The 22,232-nt window shown below is 36.8% G+C and overlaps 1 protein-coding gene across 1 annotated transcript in view; it reads right to left on the bottom strand.

The window, feature by feature from the left end:
• Window positions 1-22,232, bottom strand: part of MAN1A2 (mannosidase alpha class 1A member 2) — a 138,290-nt gene that overhangs the window by 78,900 nt on the left and 37,158 nt on the right. The window contains exon 3 of the mRNA XM_027681309.1: window positions 14,995-15,091. Coding sequence (XP_027537110.1) covers window positions 14,995-15,091 — 97 coding nt within the window. The remainder of the gene's footprint in view (window positions 1-14,994; window positions 15,092-22,232) is intronic.

Raw genomic sequence — 22,232 nt, forward strand, 5'->3', positions numbered from 1 at the left:
TTAGTGTCAATCAGGCAGCACAAAACCAGGTAATTCTCTCCTCCTGGGCATTGACGGGGAAGAGTCCAAAATGAGGCACTCACACCCAGAAGTCTTGTGTTGACAAGAATACAAGGCAGCCCCGGACTTAAGGCAACACTGAGGACAATACACATGTAACACACTGGGTGCCCCATACTCTGGTAGAAGTACAACTTAAAACCATTTATGAGTTTGGTTAAAGAGTAAAATTAATTGCTCTAAGCTTTCTTCAAGGACTATGTGGAATGGACGTCATTCTTAATTTGTTCCTAAATAAGAGCTTCCACTGAGTTCTTCTGTATCTGCTCAGGTCTACAACCTAACCAAAACAGGCAGTGATGTTGTCATAGCTGTCTTCATCTTGAAATTCACTGCAATACCATTAGAAGTAATACCAATGCAGCAAGGCATTAGCTGAAATATAAGCAGGAAGAAACAGCAAGTGTTCAAAGATCATTGACCTGAATTAGTGTCATTCATGGTGCTATAGGGAAAGCAGACTGCAGTGGATAGGCAGTTGTACTTCCCCCCTCCTGATGTTGATAGAAACCATTCTTCTGAAGTCACAAAGAGAAATCACTTTCCATTCATAATAAAGGACGGTGGGGGGTTTTTTATTCCATAACCACACAAAGATCCATAAATTTTGCTGTAAAAGACAACAATATAGCCTTCTTGGACTTAAACTGTAGAAGGTGGTCATTTGAAGAGCCATAAAGTAACCATAAAGTCACCCTTAACAACAAGATTACAATTTAGAGGAGCATACACTGCTTGCTACCACTTCAACCAATCTGATCTATTATTGCTCCAGATACAGAGAGAGCAGATGTCTTACTGTGGTGAAAAAGGTTATAAAACAATTAAACTACAATGGAAAATAACACTCCTCCTAAATGAAGGCACTCCTCCCAGGGTCTGCCTCTGTTCAATAAAAAGGCTCGACTAGTCATGTTGCATAAGATAATAACCGATTCCAAAAAGGCTCAGTTTTACAAACGTCAGATTAGGAAGTCTCCTCTCCATATAATTATAGTTCTAGTTGATTGAGCTCCAAATTTAATGAAGTTTGCCTAATGAATGCAATGCTTATTCTTCTAAATAAAACAGAACATCCATCACGAGCTAATGGAAAGAATTTAGCATGAAATAGCTGAACTACTAAGAAAATCATGCACACACTCATTAAGCAACAGTATTACTCCAAAGGACTGCAAAACAGTAATTCAGATTTGTATTTAGGTAGAATTCTGTTTCCTCAGATAACCCAAATAATTCCTTCACTTGATAGCACATAAATCTACAGTTTGAAATATCTAGCAAATCGTATGACTAAGTGTAAAATATCAGGCCTCTAAAAGAAAAACTATCTTCCCATCTAGAACTCTTTCAGTATGCCAAAGCACGAGATGAAGAACTGGTTTATTTGTACCATTTGAAAGTCTCACAAGAGACTATGAAAGTACAAGGGAGACAAATCACTGTCATGTGTTCCATCACAAAAGGAATATGAAGAAAACAAATAGCCCATTTTCATTATACCGTAAGTGTAGAGATTTAGAAAGTCTGATATCAGCTACAGAATTGCTTAATGTATTTATTATGTGGAAGCAGAAGAGACTATGAGCAGTGAGGTACTAGAGAAAATATACGAATAAGCATAGATGAATTATGAACAGAGAAGACTGAAGATATGAGCCACAGACAAGTTAAATAAGGAACAAGATGACAAATTAAAACTCTGCATCAGCAAACTGAAGTCATGCACTTTGAGTTGAAAGGTAGTCATCAAATAGGTGCTTCACAGAAACTTTATTTGCCACATCACCCATACCTACTCCTTATTTCAACATGTATACACCACACACAAATCTCATTACTTCTCCTGAAAAACACTTCCATGGGGGCTTTCATTAGCCCAAATTGAGGGTGGAGGTGTACTGAGTCTGCATGGGACTGAGCTAATTTTCTTCACAGCAGCCTGTACAGTGCTGTGGTTTGGATATGTGACTAAACCAGTATTGATAACACACCAAAATTTTGACTATTGCTAAGCAGTGCTTGCACAGCAACAAGGCTTTCTCTTTTTTTCCCCCCCGCTTTGTGCCCCCACAGTGAATAAGCTGGGGGTAGGCAAGAGGTTGGGGAGAGAATTTTCCTTCTTACCCTTTCTCTGCTGCCTGTGCTCTAACACTTTTGTGTCCCCAGTGAGTTAATGTCTTACAACACACTTGGTATTTACCCAGAGACCAGCTTGAGGAGTAACAAAGCTAAAGGAAATCCAGCCTATTCAAACAGATCTCTCATTACCAAAATGCAGACTGCTGCTACAAAGTCAAGGAAACCAGCCTAAGCGGAAAATTACTGTGAGGCCACTTTGCTTCCAAGCCAAGTCATATAAATAGCCCTAATAGGTGCATGTAACCACTTGTACTCTTCTACCTTATGCAGTTGACTGAGAAGGAAGTATTTTAGTATTACTCAGAAAAGATTGCAGATGACAGATCCAAAAGCAGGATGCTCACCAGTTCATTTAAATCAAGGTAGGGTTTTAGTATTTCCTAAACCAGTGACAAAATCACACAGAAATCTAAAAAAGACTATTATTCCTGTTTACAAGGACAGCCTGTGGACACCACCAGCAGCTATGTTTTGAAGAAAGCTAAGGGAATTGGCAAGATTGCTTGGGGAAGAACAAGCAGTTAGGCATAGTAAAAGCACTTGGGCTGTTATTGAAGACAACTGCCTGTACATCATACAAACAGCAAGTATCTCTGTCTCAAAACATCCCCGCTCTGGAAATAAGTTATTTTATATTTTAGAAAGCCAACTTATCTTCCTAAGCTGAAATCCATAGTTAGTTATGTGTAAAGACTAGAGATCTAGATGTAAGGAAATGGCTTTCACTCTTAAAACAGTATGGCCAATGGGATGATCAGAGTGGTCGACAGAACCGTAAGATACGAACAGACCTCATCTGCCACAAATACTACTGGTTTCAGCCACTCATATCCAGTTCTTGTTTTTTCCAGGGCCCCAAAAACTAGAAACAGAACCTACCCCTACTGGTGCAGAATGCATTTGATTACTGGTGTATTTATTTGAGGGTGGAGGGAGGTTCGATTTGCAAAAGGAATGTAAGACAATCAACGTCTCAAGGGATAATTTAACTTCATTCCTAAGATAAATTTCCACTAAGACAGGTGACCTCAGCTTCAGAGTGATCCAGCACTACCGACAGAGCAACCCAACCACTCGGTGTGGGTTGCACAAACGTAGAGCAGATCCTCCCAATTTCACCACAGTGATTCCAGAAACAAAAGAGGAGATGTAAAGCCTCCCCAAGGAGAAGTATATACTCTGTCACACTTCGAACCAGAAAATTTATTTTTCACATAGGCAAGTGTTTTAATCCCTAGTAACAGAGTGAAAATGCTTCCTTGATAAACTCAGCCTGATATTAAATAAAGAGCTGTTACAATCTTAAAGAAAACAAATATTCTTGTTATTGATACTCCTGTCTGCCCAGCTTGCTGAAAAACGTGGACTGGGCAAGACTTTATTGATCTACGGAAATTATACTAATATCTCCTAAAAAAGATTCAAAAAATTCAAGCTTTCAGACTGTAGCCACGGGACTTTTTGATGTGACAGACAATTACAGACATGGTAGGAAAATATATAACATGAAAATTAAATGCAAACAATTATCAACAGTTCTCTGTAGCTCTAATGAGGCTCTGGCAATAAAGCTGCCACTACTGAAGCATACCACTTGCAAAATATCTTAATGACTCACGAAGAACAAGATAACATTTAAGAAAATTAATTAAACTTTTGAACAAGAGAGCTTAATTTCACTAAGAAAACAAGTGCCTCAAAATTAGTCAATGAAACCACACATTTAATACAAAACTGCAATGTATGATTTCAGCTCAGTCATAAAATACAATGAATAAGCCTTTAAGTATCCATGAAGAAACCAATTGCCTTTAACATTTTAGACTAATTAAAAAAGCAGAACAAGAAACTAAGCATGTTGATTGCTTAGTTCTGTTAAATTGCTGATAATAGACAACATGAAAAGGAGGTCTTAATGTTTTGTACCAGACAATAAAGTACTTTAGCATATAAATAACATTAAATAATCAATTGTAATGCTTTCCTTAATTTCATAACTGAGGAAGTAATGGGAGTGAAGCACTGAAGTGTATGCTAGTCTTTGAATTTATTAAAAACTGGACTGCAGCTACATGTGATTAATCAGCAAACTGCTGCTCAAATAGCTATGTTCTTAAGACCCACATTTTAAAACTTTGTCAAAGAATCTATACTACAGTAAACATTCCTCTTCTCTGCTCCTCCCTTGATTGCTTTACTTTGCTCTCTAACTAAAACTTTCATGCAAGCAAGACTTGAATGCAGTTTCTTTAGTACAAAGACTAAATGTCCTCAAAACTAATCCAAAAAGGGCTTATGATTAATATCAGACCATTTCAGTTTTCTACATTTCTATCCATTTGTCTCCATATTTTTTGGTTATTTTATTTTTTAGCACAAACACAAAACTGAATTACTGTAGACAGAAGAAGGACTGTGTGCAGACCATAATGAAGATTACTGCAGAAACTATGATCTGAGTTTAAGACCTCGTGATAACTGAAAGGCCACAATATCAGGAGAGAAAGATTAGGATGAAGTTCAGAGTAGGAAAGGGAGGAGAGAGAGGAGATGGCATTAAATTGGCATTAAATGGGATGGAAGTGTATCAGAAGGGAAGCAAGAATAACATGCGAGAAGTGAATGGTGATGACAATCTGCTACGCACATGAAGCAGTCCATCAAAAATAACCAGAAATACAGATCTGAATCAAGTCCATTTTGAGAAAGCAGGAAGTAGAAGACTGAAAGGAAAAGTACCTATGAATGATGGCACAGAAGTATGCAGAACCTAAACACTGGCAGCAGCCAGTTAAACTCAGCAGGAAGCAAAGCAAGACTAATATTTGACAGTAAATAGGAGAACAAGATGTTATCTGGACTGGAGTATAGTTGTGTGACCTGATGTACGAAGCAAGCTAAGTACTCATCTTCCCAGACAAGATACAACTTCTTACAGATAATTGTGAGCTAAGCTACTTTGTCAGCTAGGTAGTAGGAAAAGCATCACACACACCAAAAAAACCCCCAAAACCAACCAAACAAAAAACCCTACAAAACACAAACAAACAAAACAAAAACCATAAAACCAAACCAAACAAAACCCAAAACAAACAAACAAACAAAACCCAAAACAAAACACCTAAGAGCCATCATGCCACAAAAGCTTTTCTAACTTTAGACAGAAGCTTGGGCCACTTCCACACATTTTGGTCCAAACCACATTCTAAATTTTCTTTGGAACAGCTGAAGAGGAGCTGATTTCAGTGTGGTAGCCATAAAACTTTACCAGAACGGTGCTAAACTTGAGTGAACAGTATCAGTGTATTAGGTACAAGCACAGTGCTACACTCATGGTTGACCTTTCTGAATTACAGCTGCCTTGTACATCTGCCAGCTTCAGATCACAACAAAGTGTTCTCGCATCTGCCTCCCTCTCCGTACATGTGCCCATTTGTGGTTGTCCTTAGCATATATAGTTTTAGAGCTCAGTATGCTAATTCTTACTTAGTTGTCATGCCTCTTAATATTTTAACACAGTCCAAAACAGACTGCATAGCTTTAATTTTACGCTCTGCTCCTAATTCCAAATGATAGGAAACAAGTTTAAATTCATGAACAGAATTCCCACAACCTAAATAATTCCCAAATCAAAACAAATGTTAAGTCCAAAGATTTCCAACGGGAAATAAAATTCTTTTTCCTCAGAGCAAACCATCTGGTTTATAAGAGAAGAGCAGGAAAGGATGCTATTAGAAAGAATCAAAATTCTCAGTCTGAATCTTAGCCCTGAACTCTAGTATGACTTAATTTCTTCATTACCATTTTATGTAGATGTTTACCTCACTGTTCTACAACACAGGTTATAGAAATGATGTGTGTTTATCTAATTCCACTTTTTTTTTGCATCTCTTTTTTTTTGTTGTTAAAGCAGAATTTTCAACCTTTTGAACAATGTCATAGGATTAAACATCACTGGTCCAAAAACACATAAAAAAAGCCACTGAGAACAACTGACCTAAATGTGTTGTACATGAGCTAATACAAACTCGGTGAGAAGAATTCAGTGGGAATACTGTATTATTAAAAAGAACAGAAACAGCTGCTCATGGTGAATTTTCCTGATATGCATGGGCACACTTGTGACAATTTGATGAACTATCAATGACATTCAAAAAAGATTCTTAGCTAAGCAGTTGTTTTTATCTATGGCACCAGTATTGCAAAACAGCTGAGGGAACACACAGACAGATTGCATCCTGCCTGCACACATTTACAAGTTTTAGAGAACAACCATATTCTGAATAAGTGTGACATGTATTGCAGTGAAGCAAAATAGTGTTAACACACCACTATTTACCCCATTAGCAGCATCAATCAGAAGACAGTTTTTAAATTATATGAACTGAAGAAGAGTCCAAAATATTGTAAAGGGAAGTCTTATCTTCAGACAAATGCTGAGGTCTCTTTAAGAAGTGAACTTATATACGAGAAGAGAGCATACACAGAAGGAATGTGAGAACATCTCTTAAGAAAACTGACCTACCACAGAATAAGAAGAAATTCTCATGCAGATGAGTAACTTATAAAGAAAGGAAATGGGATAAGTGTAAACAACCAATTATCACTGTGAGGTGAAACCACCAGTGGGATCCTACAGAGACAATGCTTGGGCAAATGGTTATTTATTAAATAATTTGAAAATATTTATAAATATTTATAAATAAATATAATTGGATACACTGGATTAGGATTTTGAAAAGGAATGCTACTGCAGAAAAGCTACCCTGTAGTATTTTTCTAGACTCCATAAGGAGCCTAAAAGATACAAAATACAATTACTAGAAAAGGAACAGTGAACACAACAGAAAACAGAACAAAGATTTAGTCTTCCTCTTAAAAACAAACAAAAAAAAAGAACTTGAAAAGATAAAAGGAAAGGAGATAACATATCAGGTATGAAAAAAATGTATGTACGAGAAATGACTCAACAGCCTAAGACTCTCCATACAAAACAGGCACACAACTGAGGGCATATGCAGTTCCACAAACTCATGAATGGCGAGGAAAAGATGAATAAGAGACCAAAACCGGTCACCTAGGACAGTGAGCAGACTTCAAAAGTAAAAAGTTTCCTGCACAATATCAAATCAAACTATGGAACCACTCATAAGGGGATATGTTGAGTGCTCTTAAGTTTGCCCAGATTCCAAAGTAGTGCGCACAAAATCAAAGAAAAATAAACTAAAAGTTATTAAATAAAACTTGCTGCCTCTGCCCGCAGAAGCACTAACACTGCACAAACTTCTGTAAGGCTATAGAGTACTCAGACACAAGCTCACTTACTATAAGCTTTTCCTGCTCTTCTGTTTTTTCCCTTGGTACCTGCTGTAAACAATTTTTGAAGGGTGAGTAATGATCATGTCTGATCCTTCATCCAACCTGAACAAACTTTTCCTGCAATATCAGAACAGTGTTCTAATTACAAAAAAAGCCAGCAACTCGAATAGTTATGCCCTTTCTCAAAATTTTATCTTTCCAAAATTTGTGTTACTGGCCAAAAAAATACACATTCAATGTACATATAATATTCAACACTGTCTCGCTGTAGTCACTCATTACTAAGTTTGCAGAGGACACAGGTACATGGGCCTGTCCTAAGGCCAGATCCATTTACTTTAAAATTGAATAGAACCTGATATACAGAGATTAGCCTGAAATTTGCATTATGAAATTACCTCTCTTTACTAGTTAGCATGAATGGATTTTCTTTCCCCTTTCATCTGCCACAGAAAAAGGCAATGATGGGTAGATTACTTGTGCAGGTACAGTTAAAAGATAAGAACTACTGCTCACTAAGTAGGTTTTTTTCATCAAGATAACATAGAGTCAAGAACATTTTTGTTTACATATAGACCTCATATTCCTTTTTTTGTGCTCATTTATCCTCCTCATGGATTCAGAGGCTGAACTCATACACAGAAAAAGGATGCTGAGCAGAAGCTGTGTTTCCTGTCTTTATTAGGATTTTACAGTGAGAAGACACAAGAAATTTTCAGCCATATTTTCAGAAGGTCATCCATCAGCCTTTACTGTAGGATACATCATCTAATTTCTTCCCAGTAAAAGTGTTTGTCTCCATACTGTTTATAAATTTTTGCAGGTATTTTGCCAGCTTAAAAAAAAAAAAAAGAAACAGAAAATACAGAAGGTCCATGAAACCAGACACCCACGACATTCAATTAAGTGAACTTCAGAAGTAAATTAGAACTAATCAGGTGACAGCAGATGATAGTGTCAGAGCAACTCAGGCAGTCCAGTAACTGTTACAAGGACAGATAAGCAAAATGTCTAATAAACTAATGAATATTTCCAAGGGTAAATTAAAAAAAAAATAAATGTGTTACAACATTTTCTTGTAGTGCTTACAAGAAATATTCCACCTCTCATTTTTAGGACTACAAACTGAACAAAGAAATCACACCTCTCCCAAGCTATACTGAACTTGTCAAAGGTATTGGAAAAACAGACTCCTGTGCCTGACTCAGCTCCTTCTTGCAACAGCCCCCATGTCCTTGTGGTCTGACAAATGCATTTTCTGAATGAGGCTTGGGAGTATCACTGCTCCCGCTCTCTGGCACAGCGGAGAAATGCACTGTCAGATCTCCATTGCTTAGCAACACAAAGATCTGCAGCAAGAGCTTCCTACACTGCGGCAGTGGGCAGTTGGCAGCTGGCTCAGCAACTTTCTCCCATGTCACAAGGGTTTACCAGTGGCATGGGCAGCAAAAGGCTGAGACGGGCTGTGCACAAGCCAGGCAACAGGACACACTCAGTGAGGTGGTAGAAACCAAGTAGTACCTGGCAAGTTAAAAAATATTCAGCACACTAGCTGCCCCGACTGAATCCTTAAGTTGTTCCCTTGGACATATGTTGCTCATTAATGACATTGAACATGCCAGAAAAGAGAATGGCTTCATTTGGTCAACTTTAAGGAAGAGATAAGGCACTGCATTGCAGCCTTGAGGCTCTACCAGGTAACACAAATGCAACCACGCTGTGACTTCATTCACAATTTTCTCTTCCCCCCAGAAGACAAGATCCCAAGACAGAGCTGGAAGACATCGCAGAATAAATTGACTCTTCGGGTAGCATGTAAGGTGAGAGAACAGGAGAGGCATGAAAGCACTATTGATACATGAGACAGTTCTAGTGTGACAAAATACAAAATAATGATTTTATTAAATCTTTGTGCATAAGAACGGGCATATTTGTATGCAAGAGCCTACAACTAAAACTTGATATCATTCTTAAGATCTTTTTACACCCTTCAAAACAATCTAGACATATAACTGTTTATGGATATATACATTATCAGATTGTCTTCATCTCTAGACAGAATACATCCAAATGCCAGGTTTAGAAATACACTGCTAGTAATATGGGAATTTTTCAATTTTGCCAGACTTGTATAAATACTTTGTCATATTCTTATTGCTTGAAAAAAATGCACATCTTCACTTTATTTTTAGACAGTAAAATTATCAAAACAAAAAACAATACCAAAACAACAAAAAAAACACACCACAAATTTCAGAACTCTCATTTCAGAAACCATCAGGTAAGATGACAGCCCATGATTTCTAGTTTTGCTGAAGACAATGTTCCAAATCGCCTGAGGATTGTGTCTATTTTCTTTATCTTTTTCCTTAAAGTCATTCAGGTTCTCAAATAAAGTGTTTTAGAAAAATAAAGTTTGAAGACTGATAGAAACTAAGTAGTACAAACTATTCAATTTAACTCACAATAAAGTATCCTTACAGCTTATGGTACAGTAATCATCAGTTCATATGATACTGAAGTAAAAGATACCAAAAACATACATCTTAAAACTCTGAAGCATATTTGGACTGATGTTCACCTACAGGTCATCAAACAAGTGCAGGGACAAATCATCCTCAAACAGCATGTTTTAGACAGTTATTCTCATCCTCAAACGCAAATCCAATCAGATTTCATTACAGCAAGAGAATCCGACAGTATCATCAACTACTCTGGTTTTGGCTAAACTCAGAAAACCTTCTGAAGAAAGCTCAGTGTTTGTCATGCTTGCTCATTGTCTTACATGCATCATTTTCCATCAGCCTTTTCTCTCCATCCTTTGTGTTCTAATGAGAACTTGACCCAGATCGCATAGAAACCCACCTCTGCAATAACACCCTGAGGCTGCCATCAAATTATTCCAGCAATTTAGGCAGTCCAACAAAAAAGGTTCACTTTTTTTTTTAAGCTTAGTTGCTACAACCTTCAGAAGAGCTACAAATTAAAATTTAAACTGGAAAAAAAAATTTACACCTCTCTGCTGTACTTTCTCTTTGCCTTTCATATTTCATCTTATGGGGCACGAATAAATAACAAATCTTGAGAATACCATCCTTTTCAAAAACCGGTAAGTTACCATCCTGTTTCACCAACAGAGAACCTATAAAGGTTTGGTTTATATGTCATCTAGATGTAAATATCTTTAAAAGCTCACCAATTCCCAATCGTACTTTCCCAAAGCAGCACCATACTACTGTTGTGACCCAGGAATTGAAGAGGTACTATTCAAGATTATAACTACTGACTGACTACACAGTTTGACTGACGAGTATTTTTAGCAGGCTCTCCTTTACAATTTACAGTCAGACATCTCAAGAAGACTGGCAACAGTTTCTAGTTGCAGGCCAACTAAAGCAACCCTAGCAGGTTTCGTTATAGAAGTCAAGCTAATAAATTGAGGAAGTCCATATATGTTTCTGTTGGCATGCTTCAGTGAGGCATAGAGCATCTTGCTTTTAAATTTACAAAGTTTATCCTTCCTCATATTTTTAATGACTTAAAACTAAGATTTATAAGAGCAGAGCAGGTCACCTCCTCTCCCCTTCTCTGACCCTAGTCTGAACCCTGCTAGATCTTGCAATGTTAGAAACATTGGCATTCCTCTAGGCATAGATATGGATATACACTGCTTCAGACAAAAGTAGAGTCCAATAGAGAAGACTAATGACTTATTTGTCTTCTACATTGAATCATGTTTACCTCACTTGAGAGTTATCAGTAAACCTGATTTCCCAAGGATTCATGCTAATGGTTGCAGTGTCAACCAGCGATACCATCTCCTTGCAGAATCTCACAGATGTGCTAGGAATTGAAATGGAAGACTGCAGACAGCAGTAATGGCAGAAAATAGTTTGGGTCACATCATCTTTCAGGTGAATAATAAAAACAGGTTTTGCTAAGCATCTTTTTATTAAAACTAGTACAAGATTTCAAAAATAATTATGTAATCCTTCTATAAAGGCAAATATTGCTGGGAATGGTGACATTAGGGGTAATAGAAATTGGTAAAGAATTAGGAACAACAAAACAGCCTAGACAGTTCTTGGTACAAAGGCCAATTTCCACACACACATTCCCCCCATCAACCACCCACCAAATGAACAATAGCTGATTCTATTCTTATATCAAGTATACTTAATATATACTGCAAGACTATGTATTTTAGAAAAGTTTTCCACATGAAATAGCCTTGAGCAATAATGACATGACTTGGCTAAAAGTTAAATGGCACAAAATATCATCTGGATTTTAGAAGGACAGACGCATAGGAATTGGCTGCTAGAGTTAACTGTAACAAGAGGAGCAGAAACTTTAATGTGGAAAAAGCCTGCAATTTCTTTCAGAAAGCAATGCCAAAACTCAAAAAATACATCATTCCAAAGAATAAGCATTCCAAGGAGAAAAAAGCTGAAGTCCTCCAGACTCATTAGGAGACATGTTAGAAGTACGCATAGGAGGAATGGAAAGAAAAGACTCCAATGAAATTATAATTCATAACTGCTTCAAAATACTTTGTCACTCACATTAAAAACAAAACATTATAAAAATGTTTTCCTTCCATATGAAGAAAGAACCTTAGTTCATAGAGTCTGGGTTACAAACCAAGGCTAATCTAAAATTATACATGGCAAATTAAGCAACAGAATTGCATCTAAATTCAACAAAGACATGATCATACAGGTGAACATTAAAGATTTTTCACTGTCAGATCCCATTTCATCAGCTGGAAAAAAAATAAAGGAAAGCCATGAATTAGTCATAACATAAAACTAAATCACAGTAAGCTTCAAAAGATATTTTTCTAGTAGAAATTAGAGCAGTGCCAACGTACAAGGTAGCAAACAAATTATCTAAGAATACTTCACAGTACTTTCCTGGTATCTAAGAAAAGTCCTTTTGTCTGTTACGGCAGAAGCCTATTCCTACAGTCTTTCCTTCAGCCTCACACTCTCTCCTTGCACTATGCTTATTACCAGCTGCATCTAAGACTTCTCCCTTTCATTCATCAAACTCCTCGCCCTGTCCAGATGTTTTTTTCTCCTGTGCATACTAACTTGGTTCATCTTCCCTCTCTCAGACAACTCCCCCCGATCCAGTCATTTTCTGTATAAGGGAATATAAAGAAGTAAAATAACATCAGAACAATATCAGCTTTCATACCATACTGAACTGTAAAAAAACAGGTTCCAGCACAAGACCAGAAGACATCAATGCCATCAAGGCTTGCAGTTAAGGCAAACACTCCTTACTGCAGATTGGCCTAGTACAGCAGCTGAAATTATTCTCCTATGGATTTTAATAAGCTTCCAAGGAAGAAGCACGTTTATTTGTGGGCTTTCTTTTTGTTTTATTCATTTGGGATTTTTTTAAGTACTGCAGAAAATTGAACTTGGAGGCTCTCCTTCCATTGCTGGGAGCAGGGGAAAGGAGCAGTGTGCCTAGTTAAAAGTTCTCCACGCTCCATATCCACAACTTATTTAAGGTTGAAATTCATCATGCAAATAAATTTAATGAAAAGCTGTTTGGATATAAAGAAAATAACTTGTTTATTTGATAAGATATAAGAATGGTTTTGAGATAAAATTTAAGGGGATTGAGAAAAGGGATAGCAAAAAAATTAGAAAGATCCTTTAAATATTACAGTACTTTCGAAAAACATCCCTTGACTTTTCTTTTGGAATAGGGTTCTTCTGTGACCTTACTTTTTCTTTATGAATGAAAACAAAAAGCTATTTTGATTTAAGTCAAAATATTTTATGCTAGGTTCAGGCACTAAGCACCAAAAATGAGACAATTACACAATCCAAATCCATATTCTATCACCTACAAGAAACAAATTCAAGGTTTAAAGCAAGATGAATAATACAAATATCAATTACAATGAGAAACTACCTCACATAAAGCCATTAGTCAACTGCCTTACAATAAAAGCCAAAAAAACTTCCCTGATTTCAAGAAAATTTTATAAACAATACTAACATAATTAAGGTATACACAGTATATTCACAATCATTCTTGATGTAAAAAAGGGTTATGATAAAGTTGTATCTTCCTCAAATACGAGAATGGATGAACACAGTACGAAACCCTGAAAAGAATTCAGAAAATTCTTCCTAATCTTCGAGCAGCTCTCCACTATGTTTCAGAATAAATGCACAAACTTCACAGCTCAGCCATCTAAGGTGCTGTGCATCCTGGACCAATCCAGACTTAACCTTAATTACTAACATCAAGGTTATGTGTTTTGATATACCAGAGGATGAAAATAAGGGACCTCCAGGGCTCAGTCCTCAACAGTTACAACCAAGTGACTATGTGGGTTTTTGGAACCATCAGTCCTACAGAGCTGGGGTGAAAAAATGGATTCTTTCCTGGTTTGAGTATGAATAAAATGCTTGTCATTTCCTAATCACTATTCTACTTGATCTATCTTGGTGCATTTACACCAAAAAAAGCAGTACTGTTGCAGAACACTGATATTTTAAGGAAGAAAAGCCATCTAGTCTGATGGTTTGATCAGTTTCTTGATCTTTACCATCCTCACATTTTATACTATTATAAATGCCATTTGTAACACTTATATCCACACTTCATTGCTCTAATATTCTCACTTCATCCCTTGAATTTCTTCAAAACTTGGCCCTACCCTCAAACTTCCGCATTTTGAATATAATTTTTTTTTTTCATTCCAATCTACAGGTTCGGGATCCATAAGTCACACACCTCAAGTAATAATGATAATTTCTCCTTACCCAGATCATTTTTTAAAGGTACTTTAAATTTCACCTTGGTACTAGCAGTTTTTCAGCATCTCACATGCACCTTTTTCTTGTATCATAAGAAGTTTTTAACTCTGAGGGTGATGAGACACTGGAACAGGTTTCCTAGAGAAGCTGTGGATATCTCATCCCTGGAAGTGTTCAAGTCCAGGTTGGATGGGGCTCCGAGCACCCTGGTCTAGTGGAAGGTGTCCCTGCCCATGGCAGAGGGGGTAGGACTAGATCATCTTTAAATTAAAAGATTCCCTTCAACTCAAACTGTTCTATGATTCTCATGGAATTAAACACAAAGATCTAGACAACATAAGGTTGGCTTTTAAAAAAAAAAATTATATTAATTGCATCCCAAAATATCATCAGTGCATTAGAACTTTCATTTATATACACACACACACACACACAAAGTAACAGTGCACATAGACACAGCTTAGCTTTTGCAGCAATAAGAACATATTACTCCCAAAAAGATAGGTTAGTAAAGTAATTCAATGAAATACCATTGAAATAATTCAAAGATTTCTGTCAACCACACTTCAAAAGATTTGTATTAAAACAGAGTTTGGTAGAAAGTTTGGGTAGACTTTCAAAGAGCACACACAAACAGAAATAGAAAAAAAACCCACAAATTCACAAACCAGAAAACATAGCCTACCAAATATGTTGGTGGAATGTCCTTTCCGGGCAATTGGTTTGAGCTCATTATGTCCCCATCCATATTGTCTGTAATTGTCCCAGGCATGCTTCATCATCTGAGAAATGAAAAAATAAGATTTGATTACATTATAAAACCACTTTCTATTAATTTTATTCTTTATTTGAGACTTCAACTTTCACAGGCATCCCAGCATATTGATTAATTACTTGGCCACTATTTCTATCTGTTACAAAAATCAGATTTTACAGCATAAATAAATTTGGAAACGACTTCAAGTCTATTTGATTTGAGCTATAAGCCTAATGCTCTGCATTAGGTCATTTTCTTGTTCTTTCTTTTCCTTTAATAAATGCACAGATATTTAGAATGTAAGCATAAGGAACGCATTTAAGTGTAAGGAACTGCTGTAAAACACTGGCTAATGTCTTAAGATGCTAACTAAAAGAAAAAGATATCTACCAATATCAGAACCATAAAAGGGATTTATTTACACTGGTACATCCAAGTATGACTAAACAATTATGCAAAAGGCATAATGAATTTCTTATTAGCAACACCTACTTGACAAAGATATACTGTCATATAGCCTCTACCTAAAGAAATGCCAAAAGGTTGCTCTTTAGAAAGCATAATGAACAAAGAAGTATAACATTATTAATACTTGCTACACAAAACATTAAACTCTTTTTAATAGATGTTTCCACCACCTGGTAGGAAAATTACATCTAAAACCCCAAAAGGTCTTGTTGACCCACATAAATACTAGCTGTGCACATCAGCCACTAAGCAGTGCTTTTATGGATTTGCTAAAACTCTTCAAGCTCCTTGCCTGTTGATATACAGCAGCCTGAAAACTGCAAAGCAAATGCAGTTTAAAAAAAAATAAATTATTAGTTACCTAAAGAGACAAGAGCAAGTAACAGAAGGAAATAATATTTCAAAAGACAAACTGCCACAGTGACAGTTAGGAAAAAACTCTTCTAGAACAACAGTCATGTGTCTGCATTCACATTATATATATTTTTATTTTATATTGCATTTTTTAAATGGTGTTAAAATATTGTTAATATAAACAAGATCCCCAAGCAACTGTATAGGACTTAAAATCATGATCTCCACAAGTTTGAGAAATGCTCTCTCGGAAAAGAAACTTTGCTAATGTAACTAACAGACCAATACTAACTGTTTAAGAAACTGAGGGAAGGCAATCAGTTTTCACTACAATTTATGTTACTGTAGTTTTCTTACTTTATTCAGAGTCACTATACTCACAGAAAATGGTAGGAAGAAGCAGATGCTGGCTAAAAAATGAGGTGCAGCCAGCACTACCTCACATCTCTTCTGCTACCTCACAGGTTTCCCCTCTTGTCAAGTTCAAGCGGAAGTCAGCATCCAGTAATCCCATATCTTTCAAACTGCATCTAAACTGCCTGCTGAGACATGGAAAACGAAGTCCCTGTCTCTCTACAACCATCAAGAGATCCCTGTCCAAACTAAACAGCTGTAATTCCTTTGAATGTAAATTCCTTCCAAATTTCCCACGGCTCAGTTAACTCATGCCTAGACAATAAATGTGAACCACAGCAAAAGCATACACACAGGCTCAAAAGATGGGAAGCACTCTTGTGTTAAACTTGCATCAACTTAGGCACAGCTGTCCCTCTCAAGGTGCCAGAGGTCCCACTCCTACCGCTTGTCATTCAAAGTCTGCTCATATGTTGTTTTTGGCATTTGCACTAAAAGATTTTGACACTTGAATAGGCATTAATACTATATCACTTCTTTTAGTGTCATGAACTAGCAAAAGTGGACACAAATACTATACTAAAAGAGGAGAGAAAAGCCATTTCATTAGTATTCACAAATTCCTTAGTGTTTACAAAGCACTTCTCAAACTGACCAATTCGTAGCTATTAGAATGTCAGGATGACTCAGGTAAAGTGATTCTCTCTTGACAGTTAAGAAAACTGCAGCGTGACAAACGCAGTAAAAGTCAGCAAGTACAGAAGTTCCTGTGAGAGCTCTTGCTAAGGTTACTCAGAACCAATGCACAAATTTCTATATAAAATTGTTCATTAACTTAAGATCATAAAATCAATAATCCCAGCATCTTTCAAGTGGGAAGGGATCTCAGTTCAACCTCCTGCTTAAAGTTATGGGATCAAACCAGGCTACTAAAGGCTTTATCCTGTCAGGACAGAGTTAAGGACAGTCAGAATGGGACAGTCGAGGCCTCTGTGAAGGGTCTTGCTCTAACTCGCAGCTTGCCAGACCACCTTTAAGTCCTAAAAACTCTACTTGGAAAACACAGACTCAGGTTTAGAGGATGAAACTAAAGACTGACTGACCAGTGTGGTTCAAAACAGATGAATGACTAAACAAGAAGGTGACTGTGACCATGACATGGCAGATCTAACCCCTTGGCTTGCATATGAGGGAAACTGGGCTTCTGAGATGTTTGGATGCCTCAAATAAATATTTATTAAGGAGAATCAAATAACCATTGACATTTTAGCTTTGTAAAAATCTCACGGTGTAGGCAAATACCAGCTAAGTCCAAGAGAAGAACTTGTTTCCTCACAGCAGAATATTAATTGTGGAATACTTCACTGCCCTAATTTGCTATGCTTCTGGGGAAAAGGTACACATTTTGTTACAGAATATTTAGCTCTGAAGAAACACAAAAAATATGGAAATTACAAATGGCTAAAACCGAATACATCACAACATAAGATGTTTCTATATCCATAATTTATCCTAAGATAAAATTAAGATAGAAACTGTGAAGGAGTACATTTCACCAGACACATAACTTAATGCAGAAGTAACTTAAGAATACACTACTGAGACCTGAAACTCAGTTGAACACAACACACTAAGACACAGTTAACTGCATCATCTAATTCTGAGATAGGAAATCATATTTTGAGGAAATTAAGCTACTTTGATAACCACAGATGTATCTGTCCTGTCCCCTCGGCCTCCCCCAAGCAGTGAGTGTACTAAGAACATGATGTTATAAGCACTTCAGAATCCTTTGACTTTATTACAGTAAGTAGTCAACTGTTTTTTCCAGATGAACACTGAGCGTTACTCTGTCACACAGCTCACTGCTTTCCTCTACCACAAAGCAAGCAGGCTTCATGATATGATAGCAGATAACTGCACATTACATGCAAGTGAGAAACCCCACATCTCTTGTATACAGCATTAAATTTTGTAAGGATGATATGCCAAGAGATCTTATAACAACATGGAGATTTCTGTTACTGCCAGACCAGGTAGCATGTTATACTATAGTTAGAACATCTATACTATTGGGACCAGTTGTTCACACAAAAGCTTTGGAGAGACACAAGAAGATAGATGCCTCTACCAGCTCAAAAATTAACAGAGGATGGCATTTTGGCTCAGGAAGTACAAGCAACGTGAACTCCTGATCGGAAAAACAAAATTATCTCTATAGTCACACTAGATAGCATTTGCATTGTCAAAGTTGGAAATGCTGAAGAACAGCTCCAGGAAGAGACAGGTTTTTCTTAAACCAAAACCTTGTCTTTAAGAGGAGAGGAAAGTCTCAGACACTGACTGGAACATCAGCACTACAGATAATAGAAAGAAGGTAAAACTATTAGCAAAAAACCACACCCAACCCTTAAAGAAATCACAAGAAAGACACTTTAAGCTCAGTGAAATGAAAATTACAAGCATGAATCAATAATTGTGAAAAAGGCAATACGCAGATTTCCATAGTTGAAATTTCCTTACCTGACAGCAGTTTGTCACAGTAAGTGCTTGGAGCTTGATGTCACATAAAGATCTTATAATCTGTCCACCAGAGAACACATGGTTTTAGCAATGGACTTTTTACTGACACTATTAGTGCCAAATTTTGCTTTTGAAGGCAAAATCATTAATAGGGGATAGGTCTAATGCATACTAATATTGCAAATGTTTATTATGGGATGCACCAGAAACAACAACCAGCAAGATGCTGCTGCACGCACATCTTGATAATTCTACAAAAAGACTGATTTGGACTCTCCTGCAAGAGAGCCAGAATGGCAAGAAGCAGGGCATGTCAAATGAAACTGCTCTTGTAGGTACACCCTTATCTAGTTGATTTTAGTGACTTTAGAGCACATTCATGGGATCTGATTCTCTATAGTAACTGGGAAATCAGGTTTTTATACATACAGAGTGGTAATGACATCTCTCACAAATCCGTAATTGTAACAGTAAAAGGAGATTACAGTGATTGAAAACAGACTTGTAAGGAAGATCTATCACTACAGTGACATGTTAGAAACATTAATTCAAACTAATGATTGGTTCAAAAGCACCCTTCCAGTCCTCAAAATAGGGCAGACAACCAGTCAACAGAAAAGTCCTGACAAACAAGCAAAAGAAACAATTTAGTGGCAAATTGCAGTATTTACTGGTTCCTGCCATTCCATCAGGAATGTGCATAACAGAGAGCAAATAGGTTTTGCTTCCAAAGGAACATCTTCTGGTTAAGAGTACACTTTAAAGAGATTTATATAAACCACCTTCAAATTCAGTTTTAAAATTAACCAAGGATTTGCTAGACAAAATTACTGCTCAACTGGCAGATTAAAAATTAATAACCATTTTCCTCCTGTCTACAGAGAATACTTTTTGGAGGTTAATTTAAAGAATTATCTTTTCCTTGTATACTCAGATTGTTGATGAAACTTGGAAAACTCAGATTTTTGTATTCTTCTGGGAGCTCTACTTAAAGAGAAATTATTTCAGGCATCAGTTCATGCTTCTGTCATGCACTTCTGAACACTGTCATTGAAAATGTCTGTTTGGAACATGTTCCTAACACACACACAGTTGGGTTTTCTTTTATTGTCAAATCTGGTAACAAATCCATTACTGAAACAAAACTGTTTATCAAACAGATGCAAAGTGAAAAGCTTTTTTTTTTTCTGCATTAAACACTTGAAGTCTTAGATCCCTGATGAAATTAGGGGAAAATACTTCAAATTGGTGGGAACTGGAACAGTAGATGTAAAGAGCCTAAATTTGGAGAGCAGTGAACTGACTGCTCAAATTCGTACAAGAAAGCCAAATGCTTTCTATCCAAGAGGACCAACCAAGATTTTTGACCTTGTGCATTCTCATGGTTTAAAGAGAAACTGGTATTCGCAGGATTGACTGGTCCTGTGGTGTTTAGAACACTAGAACCTCTCAGAACATCTTTGTAAACAACCCTGACTGCACGTCAACCAGCAGAAAGCAGTTGCTTTCTTCCAGTCTTGTCTTTTCAGGCATCAGACTAATCATCTTCATCAGCTTATCCCTGCACCTTCGCCAGTTTTGCTGCATCCTTTCTGAAGCTGAGTAACCACTTTCTGAAGCATGCAGGACGCAGAGACACCTGAGGAGCTTCAGAGGCTACCATAAGAACCTTTCCTGTTCTGTTCTTTTTTGAAATACTGAATATTTGCTCTTTGTCTGCTGTTGAGCACTACATTGACATTTCCAAGGAACTATAATAAATACAATTTCTCATTCTAAAGTGGTAATAAGTCACCTCACACCTTTTCATATTAAGCATGAAGTTGGAATCTCTCCCTCTCCAGCCCCAATATGCATCATTTTACATTTAGCTGTGAAATAAAAGGGGAGAAAAATCACTCAGTCCCATAAGGGTTTTTTGCAATTCTTCACATTGGCAAAGTTACCATATTCATCCGTTTTCAAACTCTAAATAATTTATTTGTATAATTTAAAGCACAGATCCCCAGCACATGTCCTCTGTGGCCTCCAGCACCATTTATCTGTAGTCTCCACTCCCTGCCTTCTAACCAATTTCTCCAGGCAAACAGAGAAACTATCCTCCATCCCACAGCTGCTTAGTTCAATATCTATTAGCAATGAACCTTGCCAAACACTTTTTGAAAAATTATGTATCTAACCCTATCTCCCTTGTTCACATGTTTGCTGACTCTTTCAGGGATCTTCTGTAGCTTTGTGCATGATGACACCAATAAAGTATAGCAGGAAATCCTACATATCTGTGTGCTCAGAGATTCTATTCCCCACTCAGGTTTCTGTTAATCGGCAGTTCAACAGCAGGCATAGTGTTCTGCAGTTCTTTGATCTCCCCTTGAATCTCTTTCAAAAACTGATGCCTTGTTAGCCACTAATGCTCTGGTAACAAAGTAGAAAATAAGAATAGACGCCAGCAATGCAAATCAGGAATCCAAATCTCAAAGTAAACTAATCAGAGTGAACTGTTTCAAGTTTTGGGTATTTCAGTATTGTATGCAGACGGTCTATGTCTTAATGGAACACACCATGAGAGGTTACTCATCAACTACCAGCAGCTCATACTGTTTCAATTACATCATTAATATCAACGATTGAGAGGTAACACTATCGGGAAAACCGTATGTTAAGAACACACTGGCATATATTTTATGGAGTTGCTCTGGGAAACACAGAGGAGCCTACAGGAGACATTATGTAAAGATGACTAACAAAAGCGTAACAGGATGCTCTGGCTTTCCAACCAAAGCCCCCATAGCTGTAAATCAAACATAATATCACTGGTCTATTACATCTTGTAAAATGTAAAATTTAAAATAGAGATATCTTCCATCCAGCCATAATTCATGATTTTTGCTATGAGCTTTTCTGTTGTATGGGTATAAATGGCATATTATGGGAATAAATGGCAAATAAAAAAAAAAATAGTAGCAAGGTCAATGAGATTTCAGGGAGCCTTTAGATTTACCCAGTTCTGATGATAAGTAATTTACCTGGAGTTTTGCTCATTTTTGTTTGTCTGATTATATCAGGGAAGTGAAATATTTCCTTATTTTTTTTATTTTATTTTGCATTTATGAATATTAAGTACTGCAAATGTGCTAATTCACTTAATTCACGTTGAAAGACAGGTTCTTCTCACAATGGTCTGGAAAAAAGATAACTTTAATAATGAAGACCTTGAATTTTTAACATGCTTCCAATAGTGCAGAGCTGGAGAATTATGTCATTGCTACAACGTGAATAAATTGATTCATTTTTAAAATACCCTCAAAGTAAAACTTGCATTCTTCATGAGTAGAACATTTTAAGTTACCAGCTGAGCAACTTATCCAGGATGTGCAGCTAAAATACTGCACATAAAACTCCAAGCTTTATTTTCATTCTCTGTTCCAGCAAAATAAATACACCAAGCTACAAAACTTCTCATAGGC

Source organism: Neopelma chrysocephalum, unplaced genomic scaffold (genome assembly GCF_003984885.1).
Source record: "Neopelma chrysocephalum unplaced genomic scaffold, ASM398488v2 Primary Assembly neopelma1_60, whole genome shotgun sequence".
Classification (NCBI taxonomy): Eukaryota; Metazoa; Chordata; class Aves; order Passeriformes; family Pipridae; genus Neopelma; species Neopelma chrysocephalum.